The sequence below is a fragment of the Neoarius graeffei genome, chromosome 17 (genome assembly GCF_027579695.1).
Source record: "Neoarius graeffei isolate fNeoGra1 chromosome 17, fNeoGra1.pri, whole genome shotgun sequence".
NCBI classification, from domain to species: domain Eukaryota; kingdom Metazoa; phylum Chordata; class Actinopteri; order Siluriformes; family Ariidae; genus Neoarius; species Neoarius graeffei.
This window is the reverse complement of record NC_083585.1, coordinates 63,995,470-64,013,458: the sequence shown is the minus strand read 5'-3', so window position 1 is coordinate 64,013,458 and position 17,989 is coordinate 63,995,470. Positions and strand designations below refer to the sequence as shown.

Here is a 17,989-nt window from a genome sequence, read left to right as displayed (position 1 = left end):
AGTTCAGGAGTGTGTGTGCATTTGTGTGACTGTCTTCAAAGCGTTTTTTAAACATTAAATGAAAGCAGTAAAACTAGTATTTTTGTCTTTACAGCATGTGAATTTTGTGCCGGTGTAACATGCTGAATAAACCTGAAGTTCTTCTGTCAGTTTGTGTCAAGAAATTACTCATTTATCAATATACCTACAGCGAGACTGACAGTATGCAATCTTCATAGGGCCACTCCGACTGGAGGAAAGAGGAAAAGACACAGCACAGTGCAATCTCTTTACCACTCTGAGGGGAGAGAAGCCTCCCTTGGGGTTTATTGTAGCAAATCATGTGGTTATACAAAAGTTGGCAAAAACAACTCATTAATAAGATACAGTGTGACATATGTAAGGAGTCACAGACAGTCAAGGCCACAGACATGATCCCAGACAGAATGTTTTCTCCTCTCATGCGCACCTGGCCTCACAAACAGGACACAGATATGTGTCCTGATAATGACTGAACATAATGCAAAGCATTTAACTATATTTTCTTTAACATTATGTCATCATTCTTGACACAACTTCAACGGTTTCAACATAACATTGTATTGCATCAGATGCAGATAATCCTACATGTGGCAAAATGGCAAGTTCTTCCTCTGTGAGCTCACGTGCCAACTGAACCTCAGGGACTGACACCATGCCTCCATCCAGACGGTGTGGTCCATTCCAGTCGATTCCATAGTCATCATAAACCTGAAAATCGGAGAAGCATGATCAGTATTGAACTTACAACTAATTTGACATGGCTCTGAGGAAGACGACAGTCGTACGTCGAAACATGTCAGGTAAACAAACCTAAAAACTAGATGTCTGATAAAAAAGAAAAAAAAAAAAACCTAACTATAATTTGACATGGCATTGCACAAGTTAATTAAAATGTTAGGTCACCAAGTTGGGAAGAAATTGAAAGTTGGATCATTCTCCTTTTGTTAAAAAAGTTATGCATACTGTGCACCAGGTAAACTGAATTAATCATGAGTTATTTAGGAAACAATTTGAAGTAGATTTCTTTAACCTGTGTAGGATCCTCCATAGGGCCTTGCTCTCTGTATCGTATCCAGAGTTGCTGAGGTGACTGATTCCTTTCGGTTCTGAGACCATGGAAGTTCCAGGCATCTCTGAAACTGTTGAGGCTGTGCTGAATGACAGGAAGGAAGGTGTGGTGCAGTGCAAAAAGATGGACCTCGCTATCCGGATTCAGTATTCCCTGACCTTCCAGTGAAGTAAAGATCTGGTAGAAGAGGTCCAGTGTGTGTTCATAAACATCCCTCCACATCCTCTCAATCCTGTGTTCAGTAAAATAAGAAAATCAATGTTTTAAGACATTTTAGAGTCTCCTTACTACACAACCGCTCAAAAGTTATAGAACACATTACAGTATCACAAAAGTGAGTACACCCCTCACATTTCTGCTGATGATCTATAATGTTTCATGGGGCAGCACTGAAGAAATGATAACTTTCACAGTTTGCTGAAGACCAACAGACTGAGGACATGGATTACTGGAACCATCTCCTGTGGTCTTCTTGGGAAGTAAAGTTCACAGAAGGAAACATGAATGTCAACATGTATTGTTAGATAGTGAAGCAGAGCACGACCCTCTCCCCCCATGTTTCAGTGTCCGGGCAAGTGTCATATTGCTGGAAAGCTTAGATTCTACTCCTTGAAAACATATTCTCACTCATCAATGGCAGAGCTGTGGAGACTGAAAAGCAAAGTTCAATGAACTGAATAATCTGGAATTTCAATGAAAGCACTAGGAAAAAGTGTGGTTCACTAACGTTTGACCAGTAGTATGTATGTACTGTATGTGTTTATTTATTGAAACTATTTATTTACCGCTGATTGTGGACACTTCTTCCAGTGATGTGTGAATTCCTGTCGGCACCTCTACTTCTGATCATAAATTCTGCGACATCTGCATTCTCTCCCCCTTTATCAGACCGTACCCTTGACGGCAGTCCATACTGCTCAACAGCAGTCATGAAGCTCCGTAAGACCGTACTGGCTCTATTATTGCCAGCCACAGTGAGGTAGACCACAAGACGACCGAATCCGTCCACCCCTCCATGGATAACAAATCTCCACCTGTGAAGCAGTTGTAAACGCAAAAAGATGTCTGTAAATGAAGTGTTTATGTTGCTTTAAGACAAGCAATTCTTGTATAGTCAAATAGCCCTTGTTAAGAGTCATTGCACCATCAAAGTGTTTTTGGTTAATAATAAAGTTATAATGATAACATTATGGCATAACTGCCATTGACTCCAATCAGCAAAAATGGTCAAGCTACTGAAGGCTTATATAGGCCCTAATGGTGATTAGATTGATAAGATGACAAAAAAGACATAAAAATGTTAAAATAATTTGATTAGTTTCCACTTTCTTCATGTTCAAAGGAGTGAGGATCTTCACAGACATTTTCTTCTTGTGAAATTCTACCCTTGATATTGAAATAAACAGGTGGCCCATTTTAACTAATCGCATACATTTTCACCTGAGATTAAAATGTGTTCATTTATAAATACACACTGCTCAAAAAAATTAAGGGAACACAGAAACAACACAGTGCAACACAATGTCAATCATACTTCATACATACATCTGAATTTAGCCTGTCCAGTTAGGAAGTGACACTGATTGTGAATCCATTTTGCCTACTGTTGTGCAAATTCAACAGGCAACAAATACAAAGGAGAGGCAATATCCAAAACGCGCCCTAACAGCAAAATGGATTCACAATCAGTGTTGCTTCCTAACTGGACAGGTTGATTGAGAAGTATGATTGACTTTGTATTGCACTGTGATTTTTCGATGTTCCCTTTATATTCTGAGCAGACATATGACTTTAAAATCACAGAAGGGTAGATTATAAATGACTTTTGACAACAAATTCAATTTATGGTTATTCACTCCTGAGACTTTACGACAAAAGAGGCTCATTTCACTTAATGTTGTTACTACTAATATGACTGACCTGATGAGCTTATGATTCCCATCTATATGCCACAAGGAATTCGGGCCAGGTACAGAATACTGCCTTCGCCTTGACACACGCAGCCTTAAACGTCTCATGTGAACTCCTTCTGCATTGACTCTGCGTAGAGATTCTAGTACTCTTGAGCCTGGACGGAGATAAAGTATAGGCTAAAATCTTTGGACGACATGAATGAATGACAATTTTCACAGACAGTATAGCGACTGGCAACCTCCTTAAAAACTCCTGTTCTGGTCATATTAATATGCTCACTTGGAACATGCACACCTCTTGCATTTAGATGACCACGCATGAGCTTGTACCCGGTGTTTGGGTGTCTTCTGTGGATTTCAATAACCATGCGGTCCAACTCAGCATCGTCCACAGTTGAATAAAGGTCTTGCTTTCTGCACAAACAAAACATCAACTGCAATGGTCCTCGTCGAAACTCCAAACATTGTTGCAATTTCACTTGCTGGTATTCCACTAAGAACCTGCTGCTCAAGAACTGTAGTTGGAATATCAAATACTAAATTCCCCGATCCTTCTGGGTGGTGTAGAGGCCTGGTTGTACTGCGAGCTAAGCGATGGCGTACTTCTTCTAAATTTTCTGCCACTCTCCTGCAAAAGTCGCGGTCGGAAAGTGCGGAAACAACTCCAATAGCTTCGGTCAACTCTTCAATTTCATTTATTGCGTTGTCTGACTCCATCGTTCCTGCTTCCACACTATCTGCTAGGCTGTAAATACTATTTATCAAATTTTGAAACATTTAATTTGAGTCATCCGTACCCGCCATGTTTTCGGACATCATCATCATCATCATGCGGTCTGCTGCAAACGGGTTGGTTGTCAGACACATGGCACAGCCGCTTTACAGAACTGCACATGGTCAGACATGCAGAGTGCAGACCAAAGCAATCGATTACTCCAGATTGGCGTTAGTCCCGCCCACTGACTTTGATGGGTGAGGTTGACAGATTTAATTATTTCATGATGTGCCGGAACACACAGGCAATGAAATAATTAAATAAACAGAATGCAATAATTAATTAAATAGCGATATAAATATATATATTTACATGAAATAAATCGGGATTAAATTAATTATTTATACATTTATTTTCAATTTTAAACATTTAATTCAAATTTTATTAAATTAATGAAACATTTTATTATTTATTTAAAGGCTTATTTAAATAATTATCCGTGTCACAATTCATCCTCCATAGGTAGGAATGCCGACACTTGTTGCTCCACGGAGTTGCTGCCCAGTTCATCAGATTCTCCCTCCCTTATCACTGCTTTTGCATCTGACCCGGGTTTAATCCTACACTCAAAGGGAATGGATATTGATTGCAGCTAGTGATGTGTCATGCGCAAAAGCTTTGTAGTGAATCAGAAGAGCCGACTCCCATCGAGTGAGAGCCGGCTCAACACTTTTTTTTCCCCTTTCTCTGCTCAGCTCTCACTCTCAGTGGCTCAGCTCTGCTCACGGCAGAACTCTGTTTTGATTGGCAGCATGGCGGCCTTGTGGCCAATCACATGTGAGGATATAGGATCATACCATTATGTGAAAACAGAGAGGGGGACAGACGCGACAGTCAGGTGGAGCGTCTGTCCGTCCGTCCCCGTCAGTGAGTGAGACAGTAGACAGCGGTGAGGAGGACAGCGCGAGTGCGGTGCAAAAACACGTAAATATGACCGACTCCCGTAAACGAAGCAGCATCTGGCTGCAGTTTAAAGATATTGGGAATTGAGGTATTTCACCCACGTGATCAAGTCACGTGACGCAGCCATTTTGGACGGCACGCTTAGGTCCTTCAGTGCAAGGCGGTATGAGATGGTGGAGACCTTTGCACATTTTAACAAGAAAGTAAGCTGTGATTCGGGTTAAATTGGATCTGTCTTTTATCACAAACACTGTACCCAGCCTTGGTCTGGAGCCCTGTTTATTTATTTCTGTGTCCCGTTTCTTTCTAGCCTTTGTTATTGTGTTTTATGTCTGATGTCTGCTACATGCAACCCTAGACAAATTAACACTGCCTTGTTTCACTGCTCAGATGGGTTAACAAACACTGACCCATTTACTTTTTGCTATATATTTTATCAAAATTGCGTTAACTGATAAACTAACCTGAAATGAAATGATCACTGCAAAGTCTGGAGTACTCTGGCTCCCAGTCCTGTCTCTTCACAGCTGCAATCCATTTGGCCCTCTTGTCTGGGTCAGGAGGAAACCGGTAGTGATGTGTCGGTCATGAACGATCCGGTTCAAAGAGCCGGCTCTTTGAAGTGAATGACGGGAGCCGGCTCTTCGGTGGGAGCCGAGTTGGGGAGCCGAATTAGTTTTTTGTCCTTAGGTGCCTCAGAGAGAGAGACTTTCACAAAAAAAAGTTGCTGTCCGATTGCGTCTTTGTGTTGTCTATTGGTGCGTTCATGTGCTATGGGAATTATGGTAAATACCAAACACCGACATGGAAAGCACACATGAACGCCTCCTCTTGTGGTATTTTCCACTGGGCAACTCGTAGAAAATTTTGATACACGAGTTGCCGAGATGAGATGAACTTTAACCTTTTCAGCATGGCGGCGAGCGGTACAAGACTAGCTTATGAACCAAGAAAGAAGTGGTTTTCACCTACGGAAAGCAGACTCTCACCTTTTAAACGAGTCATGTTATGTATATTATATTATTATAATATGTATATTATAGCCTAATACAAAATATTCTGTGGCTGTCCAAAGAACGCCAACAATCATCTAGATACTGGCTACTCTTATTGTGGCTACAGCCAAATTTCCAAAAACTGCGTGGCATTCAGTGTGTTAAGAAAATCTCTACTTGTCATGATCAGGAAATATTCAGCATTATTTACCTTTTGACTTTTGATAACTCATATTCCTGCTGCAGCTGATGAACAAGGCAATCTATAATTGTTTTAGCCAAATAACAGGCCTGATTCTGAATCTGGTCCACCATCTTTAATTTGTCAACAACAACAAAAGCATGTGAACACAACACACTGGTAAATACCACTTCCCAACTGGAAAACATCATCTTCCCATAGCACATGAATGCAGCATATTACCATTCAAAGGAAAAAAAGTAGCATGGTGTACGCCTACTTTTTTAGGTTGATGTCATTCACAGCTGCGAAAATACGAAAATTGGTGTAATGCTTAAAGCTGTGGAGCGCAGGGGAGAGGAGTCTGTAAGGCAACTGAGGAGGGGAGAATCAGCTGTGTATTTTATATTGGTAATATAACACAGTTTTGCATTATGTTTGTGAGAAAATAATTTATTAATTGGTAAGTAAGTTTTATTTCTATAGCTAGAACATTGTTACACTGCTATACTTTACGAAGCTTTACAATGGCTACAAAAACTAAAAAATAAAATGGAAAACATCCTATTGATAAAATATAAATAATGTAATTAATTAACTAGTTAATTGCAGCAATTAAATCAAAAATAAAATCTCAGGAGCCGTTTGGGAGCCGAAAGAGCCGGCTCCTTATAGTAAGAAGAGCCAAAAAAGCTGAAATTCCCATCACTAGAAGCCGGTAAAAGGAGCGTCCTGCACGCTGTCCCTGTCTGTTGTGGCAGCTCACAGCACAACAAGCAAACACCATGGTTATTTATAGAGTGCTTACTGACAAATTAATCTATTCTAGGTGTCTGTAACACGTTTTTTTTCAAGCTGGTTCTCCCTGTCTGTCTGCAGCGTTAGTATGTAGCTTGACGTTCAAAATGGCGGACACCGGGGCGTCACGTGACCCTGTGACGTCAGGTGAAATACCTCAATAGCAGAGCAGAGCGCCTTCACTATAAAATGAAAATAACAGTAAGAGCAGGTTCCACCACAAACCTGCACAGACGCATCAGAACTGTCCATCCCACAGTGCAGTTGGAGGAGAGAGGGCAAGCTGGCTCAACGTCTACTGACCCTGGTGTGTCTGGTCCCAAACCAACAACTGCTGCAGCAGCTTGTCCAGGGTGTACCCCGCCTTCCGCCCGTAGTCAGCTGGGATAGGCTCCAGCTTGCCTGCGACCCTGTAGAACAGGATAAAGCGGCTACAGATAATGAGATGAGATAACAACATCACGCTTTCACGCTAACACATTTAACACGCTTTAAAATAATTATACTATATTACACTTTATAGAAATAAATTATACTAAAATATACTTTAAGTGAAAGTTATATGCAATTTCTAAAGTGTACTTAGTGTACTAATTTCTAAAGTGTACTATAATACAAAGTACACTTTAATTTGACTAATTAAGCATATATTAGTACATATAAAGTCATATACTTAAAGTATACAAAATATACTTTAAGTTGTTCCACTTTAGCACATAAAAGTGCACTAAATACACTTCAAGTTGCACTTTTCTACAATTTAATTACAATTAAAATATATTTAGTACAAAATTAGTTGTTCCAAAATAGAATGCCTCAAGTTAACTAATCATAAACACACTTGAAGTATATTGATGATTAGTGCGGCTTCAAGTACACAAAAGTATGCTAAATTTTAGTACACTTAGCACATTTATTTTTCACCAGGGTAAACAACGGAAAATAAAATACCATTTTGGCAAAAATGTTGGCATCCATTAATTTCTTGTATTAAGTAAAAAAAATAATGTAAAGTGCACACAGTCCTGTGAATCCTATGAAGATTATCTCTTCATAGAATTCAAAGGCAAACCCATGTGTCTGGTTTGCTTAGAAACCATAGCAGTCAAGAAATATTTCAACTTAAGTCGCCACTACAACACCTTGCACAAAGTTAAATATGAGAAGTACACTGGAGCTGCAAGGGCCGCTGTCGTAGCCGACCTCAAATCAAAAGTAAACCAACAACAGCAACTTTTCACCAGAGCCACAACTACACAGGAATCAGCACTCAAAGCCTCTTATGCTGTTTCGCTTGAGCTTGCCAAAGCAAAGAAGCCATTGTCAGATGGGGAAATTGTCAAGGTGTGCACCGTGGAAATGGCTAAAGCTTTTGGTGACGATAAGATGGTTAAACACTTTGAAACGGTCTCTTTGTCCCGACGCACAGTGACGCGCAGAATTTTTGACATTCACGATCATGTCGAAATTAAGCTGAGAAAAGTCATGCATGACTGCAAGTACTTCTCTTTGGCTTTGGATGAGAGTACAGATGTGATGGATGTTAGCCAGCTACTGATTTTTACGAGAACTATTGACAGTTCATTTGAAGTGCACGAGGAGCTATTACAATTGGTTTCTCTGCATGATACGACTAATGGCCCTTTTCCACTACCCTTTTTCAGCTCACTTCAGCCCGACACGGCTCACGTTTCGACTACCAAAGAACAGCACGACTCGGCTCGCTTCAGCCCTGCTTAGCCCCTAAAACTCGCACCGTTTTGGAGTGGGGCTGAAGCGAGCCAAAGCGAGCCGAGTGAGGCTGGGGGCGTGAGCAGACACTCCCCTGTGCACTGATTGGTGAGGAGGAGTGTCCTCACATGCAAACACACGCCCCGCGAGCACGCTGGGGTCTGTAAACACCGTAAACCCGGAAGAATAATAATTACGAATTACGAGAATTTCTGAAGCCTTATGCGCCTCGCCTCATCTATACGCTCTTGCCAGTATCTGTTGTCGGTGACAACAAGCCACAGCACCAAGACCAGCAACACTAACGACTCCATGTTTATTGTTTACTATTCGGGTCGTGAGACTACCGCTTAAAAGCTCACTGATGTCACTGTTTGCGCTGCTTAACGACATCACGTGACGTCCACCTACTTTCGCTAACTCCACCCAATGTGTCCACCCACTTCCAGCCAGCACGGTTCAGCGTGGTTGTAGTCGAAATGCAACTCCAACAGCCCCACTCAGCTCGACTCAGCCCAACTCAGCACGGCACGGCTCAGCCCGACTCAGCCGCGTTTGTAGTGGAAAAGCGGCATAAGGGCACTGATATATTCAGCGCCGTTGACAGTGTTGCAAGTGGATATGGTGGCTTTGACAAGCTGTCAACTGTTGTTACGGATGGCGCACCCGCGATGCAGGGAAGACACGGAGGTTTCGCAGGGCTCCTCCGACAGAGCAGGGTAAACTGCCCTATACTGCACCGTATCATACATCAGGTGAGTAGCCTCATATTAACTGTGAGATGTAGGCCTGAGTTTGACATGGCAGGACAAAAATATTTTTTTAACATGCCATGCATTTTATCTCTCCAGGAAGCCCTCTGCGCGAAGACACTGAACTTTAGCCACGTTGTGGATTTAGTGACCAAAGTAACAAATCTCATCGGGGGGGAACAGGTCCCTTTGTCACAGGAGGTTCATTGCCTTTTTGGATGAAGTGGACGCTGCGTATGGGGATTTACAAATGCACGCTGAGATCAGATGGATGAGTCGAGGGAAGTGTCTGGAGCGTTTTTTTGCGCTGCGCTCTGAACTACTAGTGTTTCTTGGAGAACAGTATTAGTCGTGATACAAGCGCCTACTGCAGAAAACTCAAAGACACACAGTTTATTTGCGACATGGCCTTTCTGACAGACATCACCTCGCATCTCAACCACCTTAACACACACTTGCAGGGGAGAGACCAAACTGTTTGTGATCTGTATGCACACATAACCGCATTCCAGCGTAAACTCGACCTGTTCATAGAAGGATTTTCTTCTCATCGTCCAAATTTGGCACGCTTTCCCGCTTGTGAGGAGATGCGAAAAGATAACCCCAGGTGCGAGAAACTACTTCAGAAGTATCGGGCCGACATCGAAAAATTGCAGGAGCAGTTTAACGATCGTTTCCAAGATTTTCATGTGATGAAACCACGAATTGCGCTATTCACGGACCCCGTCTCTGCTGCTGTCAGCGAGCAACCATCAGAACTGCAGCTCGAACTCTGCGAGTTGCAGTCAGATCCATATTTTCAAGCAAAGCGCAACGAGAGGGGAGTTTCATTTTGGAGACTGCTACCAGAGGCACGTTTTCCACTCCTCAGAGATTTTGCTCCGTCGATGGCCAGCATGTTTGGGAGCACTTACATTTGTGAGAGCAGCTTTTCAACAATGAAGCACATTAAGTCAAAAGAGAGGAACAGATTCATGGATGATGCTCTTTTTCATTTGATGAGGATTGGATGCACAAAGATTGACATTGATATCCAGTCTATTGTGCGCCAGCAGGCAAAACCACAAGTATCCCATTAAGTTGCACTTAATGTTGGGCTGCTGTTTTTTTTTTGTTTGTTTGTTTTGTGCCTCATTGAATGTGAGCCCTTTGCACTTTTTCTTTTAAAACAAACTTGTGTTTGTCGTTTAACAAGACGAGCATTATGTTAAAAATGCATTTCAGTGTGGAAAATATTAAATAAATGTATGTTGGTTCAATAAACATACAGACATAAGAATATACAAATATTTTGTTCTCATTTAAAATTCTTTTGTAACTTCTCTGATATCTGATTAGTTGAAGTGCGCGGTCATGTGGCCCTCTGATGGTGATGATGAAAAATTGTGGCCCTCTTTATCATGCAAGTTGCCCATCCCTGCTGTAAACATAACACACTTTCAGTAACAGAATTTAAGCCTACATAAACACTGACTCGCACATGCTGCTTCTCTTGAACGGAAACACGGAAGTAAGAAGTGTTGCCAGATACTGCTGACGTTTTCCAGGCCAAAATATGTTCAAAACCCGCCAAAATGCACTTGAAACCGCCCAATCTGGCAACACTGGAAGTAAGGCGGAAGGTAGTTTGTCGACGTCACCTCAAGACGACGCCAACGATTGGTCAAATTTGCGGGAAAGTTGCGGTGATTGGATATAATTGCAACACTGCCCTGAATTCGCGGGGATTGGTTGAATTTGCGTTGAAGTTGCAAATCGCAACATCGTGAAATCCTGGAGGGTCTGATTTTCTGATGTAAGATTTCGTCACTTTTAATACCCGCCGGGAGGACCCGACAACTACCTCGGCAGGTGTTCGGCAGTTTCCGCCATGCATCTCCCAGAATTCAATGCAGCACAACAAACATGGCTCCCGAGAAGAGGATTGTTTCTTCGGGGCAAGAGTCCGACAAAAACGCCAAGAAAACAAGGACGATTTTGTCATATCTCGGCAAAACCGGCAGCCAGCGTGACTCCAACAACAACAGCGACGGATCGCGTGTCCGCAAGGGTGACAAAAATGAAGACGGTCGCTGTTATAGCTGGATGGATATATATTGGTAAATTGTATTGGTTTGTATATATTGTATTGTTGAATCATGCAAAATTATACTGATATTATATCCCTTTTGAAGACAGCAACAGTATTTTACCTTTATTCATAGATACTTTTGAATATTTTCTTCTCTCATACCAAGCTACATTAATACATGTTCTATTTTTTTTTTTTTTTACTAGTGCTGTGTTGCCTGTGGTGCAGACTAGCACAAAGTAAAACAGTTTCCCTGTAAGACAAAGCTCATCGGTTCAGTTCTGTCGCTCTCAGTAGTTCTGTAGCTCTCAATTCTGCCATGATTAGTTTGTACCCAGTTCTCTGTTGTTACTTTAGAGCAGTGAAGCCCCTGCAGTAGTTCTCAGTTCAGTTCATGACCTTGCACTTTAGAAGCCAGGCAAACACCATGAACCCAAACGTCTTTCCATTTGCCAGTTGGGTTTTATTCCATAATGGCATCAATTCTTTGCATCATCGTAAGATGTAACAGAGTGTAGAATTGAAACCTTGCTTTCAATTTAAAACTACAGGTTGCAGATGCAAACACTGTGAATGAAGTACATTCTGGGTAACAATCTATTGTTCAAGCTAGAAACTTAATCTTGACAAAATGTAACATGACGTGTAACATGAAAATGAATGTTTTGTTTCTTGAAGAACAGCTGTGTTCCATTTTGTATTGTGGTGATGCCTTTATTAGTATGTTGTGTGGAAGGATAATGTGTGGGTGTGATAACTAGTACATTTATAAATTAGTTGGTATACTTCAAGTTGTAATAGCCCATAGTGTCAGGGCGAGGGGGATGAAGGACCTGTGGAGGTATCATGGAATGATAACTTTGCTGCAGAGAAGGATCTGTGAAGACTGAAATTAAAAATAGTGAGAGAATAAAGAATTACAGTAATGCTATGAGTTGTAAAGCTAGATATGATGTAAATATAGGCATTATTAGGTTGAGAAGAGTGTAGTATGGAGGCTAGTGTATTTGCAGAAAATATTTCCAAATTGCAGAACAAAATTGACATTCTGCAATATTGCAGAACACTGGAAAAAAGTATTTCGACCACTGCATTCATACGCTTTACAGTAGATTAGAGTCTAACAGAATAGCTGAGCCAAAATAATTGGGGATCTTTTTTAATGGGCCCCGACTCATTACAAGTATGAATAGGTGGGCTTTAGAGTAGAAAAGTTTGAGAACCCCTGATCTAGAGCATGTACAGAATACCCACAATGCCCATCTGATATTTATAGAGAACACAAGGTAGGGTGATATTTCTTCTGCCACTTCCAGTTCCACTATTAAAGCTGGTACTTAATTAATACAAAGAGTCAGGTTTGTTTGAGCAGGGGCGTTGGTAAATAGTGCTGGACTCTGGCCCTTTAGAACCGCAGCTACTTTTAAAGAACTTTCCCTCTAGCATGTAATAAGACTGAAATAGTGTAAATGCACAGGATGTTTTGATGTTCTTATTGCTTTTACCCCAAAACACCATTACGTACAAAGTATTTGCTGAAAGCCTGTGAGCAAGCAGAGATTGGCTTGGATACGCTTTTATTTGAATAGGGTGAGGCCGTGATTTGTTTGCTAAAATGACTGTTTGCACTGTTGTCAATAATAGAGTTAACCAGTGAGCTTTGTAGGAAGCTAGAAGATTAGACATGCTGGGTTTCATGTAAAAATGCTGTCTTTTAAAACAATCAAATAATATTAGTTGCACGACGCCATCAAAGTGAGTCCCTATACCGTTTGGTATGTGAAGTTTGTCCTGCCATGTCCTGATAGTCAGGCTGCTAAATCAGGAACAGTGGAGTCAGTCAGTGTTATAAAAGTATCACCATTTTCATATTTCATATCACTCAGCCCTAGTTTTAGATGTTTGTAATTTGGTTTTGGACAGAATACATGGAAATATTTATTACTTATTCATTTTCAGCATCTGCTTTATCCTGGTCAGGGTCACAACTAGGAGTAATTTAGCTTAGCCAGTCAACCTCACAGTATTGCTTTGGGAACTGAAATAAAATTGGAAAATAGAATATTATTCGTGACTCTGCTGTATGTCATTTCACGAGACTCTTAGGCTACATTCACATTACAAGCCTCATTGTTCAATTCCATTTTTCTGCTCAGATTGGATTTGCCCATCTTGACGGTTCACATTCATAATTACAAGTGACCTGTATCTAATTGTAATGTGAATGTATCAGTCCTCCAGAACAGCACGCATTCACACATTAATACGTTTTTCCTTGAGTCATATGCGTCACCAACATGTTTGTGAGACAACTCATGGTATTAAAACCATGGGCGCCGCCAGGGGGGGAAAGGTTAGAACAATTCTAGGGGCCCAGCACTGCCATGGGGCCCTTTAAGGGGCTGATAATATGCTTCTGATGATTTTAATAAGACTTTTGAAATAACAACAATGCAATATTCCATCTGGTAAAATGAGCTAATTGAACAAGGTTGTCTATTTCTTGAGTTCTTCAACATATTGTCATTTAACCCTCCCCCTTTTGCGAAATGGTACGGTCCAGTTCTGGTAGAAGCGCAATGCGTTAAATCTGTGTGCTGATCAGTGCAACGCTACTTGCTGCTGTGTCGCGGTGCAGCAGCCAGCCAGCCAGCAGTGGAGTGCGTACAGTCTATGATCGCTAAATATGAAGAGTGGCTGTCAAAAACGTAAAGAAAGGCAGCTGAAAGCTGAGAGGGACCGGAGAGGGAGGCAACTGGTCACTCAGTTTTTCCCAAAGAAAGGTAGCTATCGCTCACATGTGTGTTCAAAATATTAGCGAATGGTAAATGAACAGTATGAACGTGGTTGGATTAGCCTATCAAGAGAACACTTTTACAGTTTGTACAGTGACTTTTTCCATTTTAATAACTGAACTGACTTGTGTGATAAGATGAAATATTACATTATGCTGGTGCTAATCACTAGTGCTAATAACCAGTTTCATAACTAATGGGGTGCCCTAAATGTGCACAGATTCAGCCTCAGGGGGACCTCCGCCCTACCAAACCACTGAACCCCCCTTTGGAGAAGGAGGTAAGCAGCAATACAACCCATAAATGCTTTAGGATTGAAGTTTTTAATGAGCGAGCACCATATACAGTTTGCTAGATTAAAGTGTTGCTAATGTAACAGATGTTGCGTTGTGTTGTTCACCAGTCTTTTTATTCTGAAGAAATGAGACACAAATACACTGCTGAGGACGGGCTGCAAACGTCCAGTGGCATTGGCGCTTACATTTCCAAAACGAACTGAAAGAGGCCAGCGCCGCGTTCCCATAACTACCTGTGCTCTTAAAGGGCCAGCGCAGAATTTCCCCACCACTACACACGAGGGCAAGTGGAAAAAAATAAACCCGTTACACTAATAACGGACACCAGTCAAGTGTTTGACATGGTTACGTGTGTGGAATGTTCACACGTTCTAAACCATTGGTTTCAACCATTGGTTAATACATAAAATGTAATAACAAAGTCACAAACTCAAGGTCCATGGGCTATCAAAAGTCAAATAATGACAATAGTGCAATTGTGACGAGGGTGGGCAAAGTTGGGGGGCCCAAAATTCTAATCTTTCATGGGGCCCAAAATTTCTGGCGGCGCCCCTGATTAAAACTGACTGAATGGATGCACCAGTGGCTCGTGTATGCGTTACATTTTGCTCTGGAGGGTGACAAACAGTTCATCAGCTGTACGTGATCAGGTTGAGAAGACGGAAAAAAAGCCAGGCAGCTAATTTCTGCTGTTTTTTGCAGCTATTGTAGCTCTCCTCCATTGCTGTTTTGCCGGTGCTGGCTGATGAAGACAGCATTTAGCGCATGCATATAGGCAAAAAGTTACAAATTCCGCTTTGACCGTTCTCATTCATTTCCCATGGCCATGGTACCAGATATGTATCCGATTTAGGACCACGTATGAAAGTGACTCAAATCAGATTTGAAAAGATTGGATTTCTGTGTCCACACAGACCAGTCACATTAAGGCAGAAAATCAGATTTGAGTCACTTCAGCCTAGTAATCTGAATGTAGCCTTAGTCTAGTGCAGTGGTTCTTAACAACCTTTTCTGCTTTAAGGTCCACCTGTTCATACTTGTAACGAGTCAGGGCCCATTAAAAAAGATCCCCAATTATTTTGGCTCATCTGTTCCATTAGAATCTAATAACTTATTGTAAAGTGTATGAATGGGATGTGACATCACTTCCTGTTACAGATGGGAGCCCAGGAATTAAATAAATGCAATAAAAAAAAAAAACTGTTTTCAATTGTAGATATTGTATTTAAAACTGTATGGATGTGCAAGAAGCCAAACCGTGCATGCAGGGCATTCTCCGTCAAAAAGAATTAATGATCCAAAAGTGGAGTCTGGTCTACAACCCCGATTCCAAAAAAGTTGGGACAAAGTACAAATTGTAAATAAAAACGGAATGCAATAATTTACAAATCTCAAAAACTGATATTGCATTCACAATAGAACATAGACAACATATCAAATGTCGAAAGTGAGACATTTTGAAATTTCATGCCAAATATTGGCTCATTTGAAATTTCATGACAGCAACACATCTCCAAAAAAGTTGGGGCAGGGGCAATAAGAGGCTGGAAAAGTTAAAGGTACAAAAAAGGAACAGCTGGAGGACCAAATTGCAACTCATTAGGTCAATTGGCAATAGGTCATTAACATGACTGGGTATAAAAAGAGCATCTTGGAGTGGCAGCAGCTCTCAGAAGTAAAGATGGGAAGAGGATCACCAATCCCCCTAATTCTGTGCTGACAAATAGTGGAGCAATATCAGAAAGGAGTTTGACAGTGTAAAATTGCAAAGAGTTTGAACATATCATCATCATCTACAGTGCATAATATCATCAAAAGATTCAGAGAATCTGGAAGAATCTCTGTGCGTAAGGGTCAAGGCCGGAAAACCATACCGGGTGCCCGTGATCTTCGGGCCCTTAGACGGCACTGCATCACATACAGGCATGCTTCTGTATTGGAAATCAAAATGGGCTCAGGAATATTTCCAGAGAACATTATCTGTGAACACAATTCACCGTGCCATCCACCGTTGCCAGCTAAAACTCGATAGTTCAAAGAAGAAGCCGTATCTAAACACGATCCAGAAGCACAGATGTTTTCTCTGGGCCAAGGCTAATTTAAAATGGACTATGGCAAAGTGGAAAACTGTTCTGTGGTCAGACAAATCAAAATGTGAAGTTCTTTATGGAAATCAGGGACGCCGTGTCATTCGGACAAAAGAGGAGAAGGACGACCCAAGTTATCAGCGCTCGGTTCAGAAGCCTGCATCTCTGATGGTATGGGGTTGCATTAGTGCGTGTGGCATGGGCAGCTTACACATCTGGAAAGACACCATCAATGCTGAAAGGTATATCCAGGTTCTAGAGCAACATATGCTCCCATCCAGACGACGTCTCTTTCAGGGAAGACCTTGCATTTTCCAACATGACAATGCCAAACCACATACTGCATCAATTACAGCATCATGGCTGCGTAGAAGGGTCCGGGTACTGAACTGGCCAGCCTGCAGTCCAGATCTTTCACCCACAGAAAACATTTGGTGCATCATAAAACGGAAGATACGACAAAAAAAAAAAAAAAGAAAAAAAAAAGACCTAAGACAGTTGAGCAACTAGAATCCTACATTAGACAAGAATGGGTTAACATTCCTATCCCTAAACTTGAGCAACTTGTCTCCTCAGTCCCCAGACGTTTACAGACTGCTGTAAAGAGAAAAGGGGATGTCTCACAGTGGGAAACATGGCCTTGTCCCAACTTTTTTGAGATGTGTTGTTATGAAATTTAAAATCACCTAATTTTTCTCTTTAATTGATACATTTTGGGCGGCACGGTGGTGTAGTGGTTAGCGCTGTCGCCTCACAGCAAGAAGGTCCGGGTTCAAGCCCCGTGGCTGGTGAGGGCCTTTCCGTGCCGAGTTTGCATGTTCTCCCCGTGTCCGTGTGGGTTTCCTCCGGGTGCTCCGGTTTCCCCCACAGTCCAAAGACATGCAGGTTAGGTTAACTGGTGACTCTAAATTGACCGTAGGTGTGAATGTGAGTGTGAATGGTTGTCTATGTGTCAGCCCTGTGATGACCTGGCGACTTGTCCAGGGTGTACCCCGCCTTTCGCCCGTAGTCAGCTGGGATAGGCTCCAGCTTGCCTGCGACCCTGTAGAACAGGATAAAGCGGCTACAGCTAATGAGATGAGACATTTCCTCAGTTTAAACATTTGATGTGTCATCTATGTTCTATTCTGAATAAAAAATGGAATTTTGAAACTTCCACATCATTGCATTCCATTTTTATTTACAATTTGTACTTTGTCCCAACTTTTTTGGAATAGGGATTGTAAAAATTAGCTTCAACTCGGGGGGAATTTGCGGTCCACTGGATAGCGCTTCGCGGCCCGGTAATGGGCTGCAGCCCACTGGTTGAGAAACACTGCTGTAAATGATTGCGTGTTTTGTAAATTATAGTATATTGAATGAACAAATTCGATGTTGTTGACTCCAACACCAAGACAAATTCCTTGTACAAGTAATAAAAGTGTAATTATGATTTCTTAGGCTTATTTCTTAGTGTTTTCTTATGATGCCAAGTGTAGGCCTGTCGTAAACAATTATGCTTTACCTTACTGTAACAGTAATGTTCACTTCTGTAACCTTTGCTCATGTAGAGGTTTTGTTTCCTTCCAGTCCTCTAAGTGTGCTGATCTCATTCTGAAGACT

The 17,989-nt window shown here is 41.5% G+C and overlaps 1 protein-coding gene across 4 annotated transcripts; it reads right to left on the bottom strand.

The window, feature by feature from the left end:
* Window positions 1-355: 355 nt before the first annotated feature.
* LOC132864798 (uncharacterized) lies at window positions 356-4,017 on the bottom strand. 4 transcript variants are annotated; one of them, XR_009650251.1, is made up of 6 exons: window positions 3,299-3,464; window positions 3,011-3,158; window positions 1,876-2,124; window positions 1,442-1,561; window positions 1,052-1,322; window positions 356-729 (listed from the first exon to the last, which is right to left on the bottom strand). XR_009650251.1 is itself a non-coding variant. In XM_060898218.1 (5 exons), exons 1-5 carry the CDS (start codon window positions 3,868-3,870, stop codon window positions 532-534), a joined length of 936 nt encoding a protein of 311 aa, XP_060754201.1. In that variant the 5' UTR covers window positions 3,871-4,017; the 3' UTR covers window positions 356-531. The 4 variants fall into 4 exon arrangements, 3 of the variants coding, with proteins under 3 accessions (XP_060754201.1, XP_060754199.1, XP_060754200.1); XM_060898218.1 differs by lacking the exons at window positions 1,442-1,561; window positions 3,299-3,464 and adding an exon at window positions 3,801-4,017; XM_060898216.1 differs by lacking the exon at window positions 1,442-1,561 and having other exon boundaries at window positions 3,284-3,463.
* Window positions 4,018-17,989: the final 13,972 nt, after the last annotated feature.

What these genes read in the sequence shown, in the direction of transcription:
- LOC132864798 (XM_060898216.1), bottom strand. Translation starts at nt 3,434, where the DNA reads ATGTTTTGTTTGTGCAGAAAGCAAGACCTTTATTCAACTGTGGACGAT. An exon ending in AAGAGGTGTGCATGTTCCAA is followed by an intron (nt 3,159 to 3,283) that starts GTGAGCATATTA and finishes ATCTCCGTCCAG; the next exon opens with GCTCAAGAGTACTAGAATCT. An exon ending in GGGAATCATAAGCTCATCAG is followed by an intron (nt 2,125 to 3,010) that starts GTCAGTCATATT and finishes ACTGCTTCACAG; the next exon opens with GTGGAGATTTGTTATCCATG.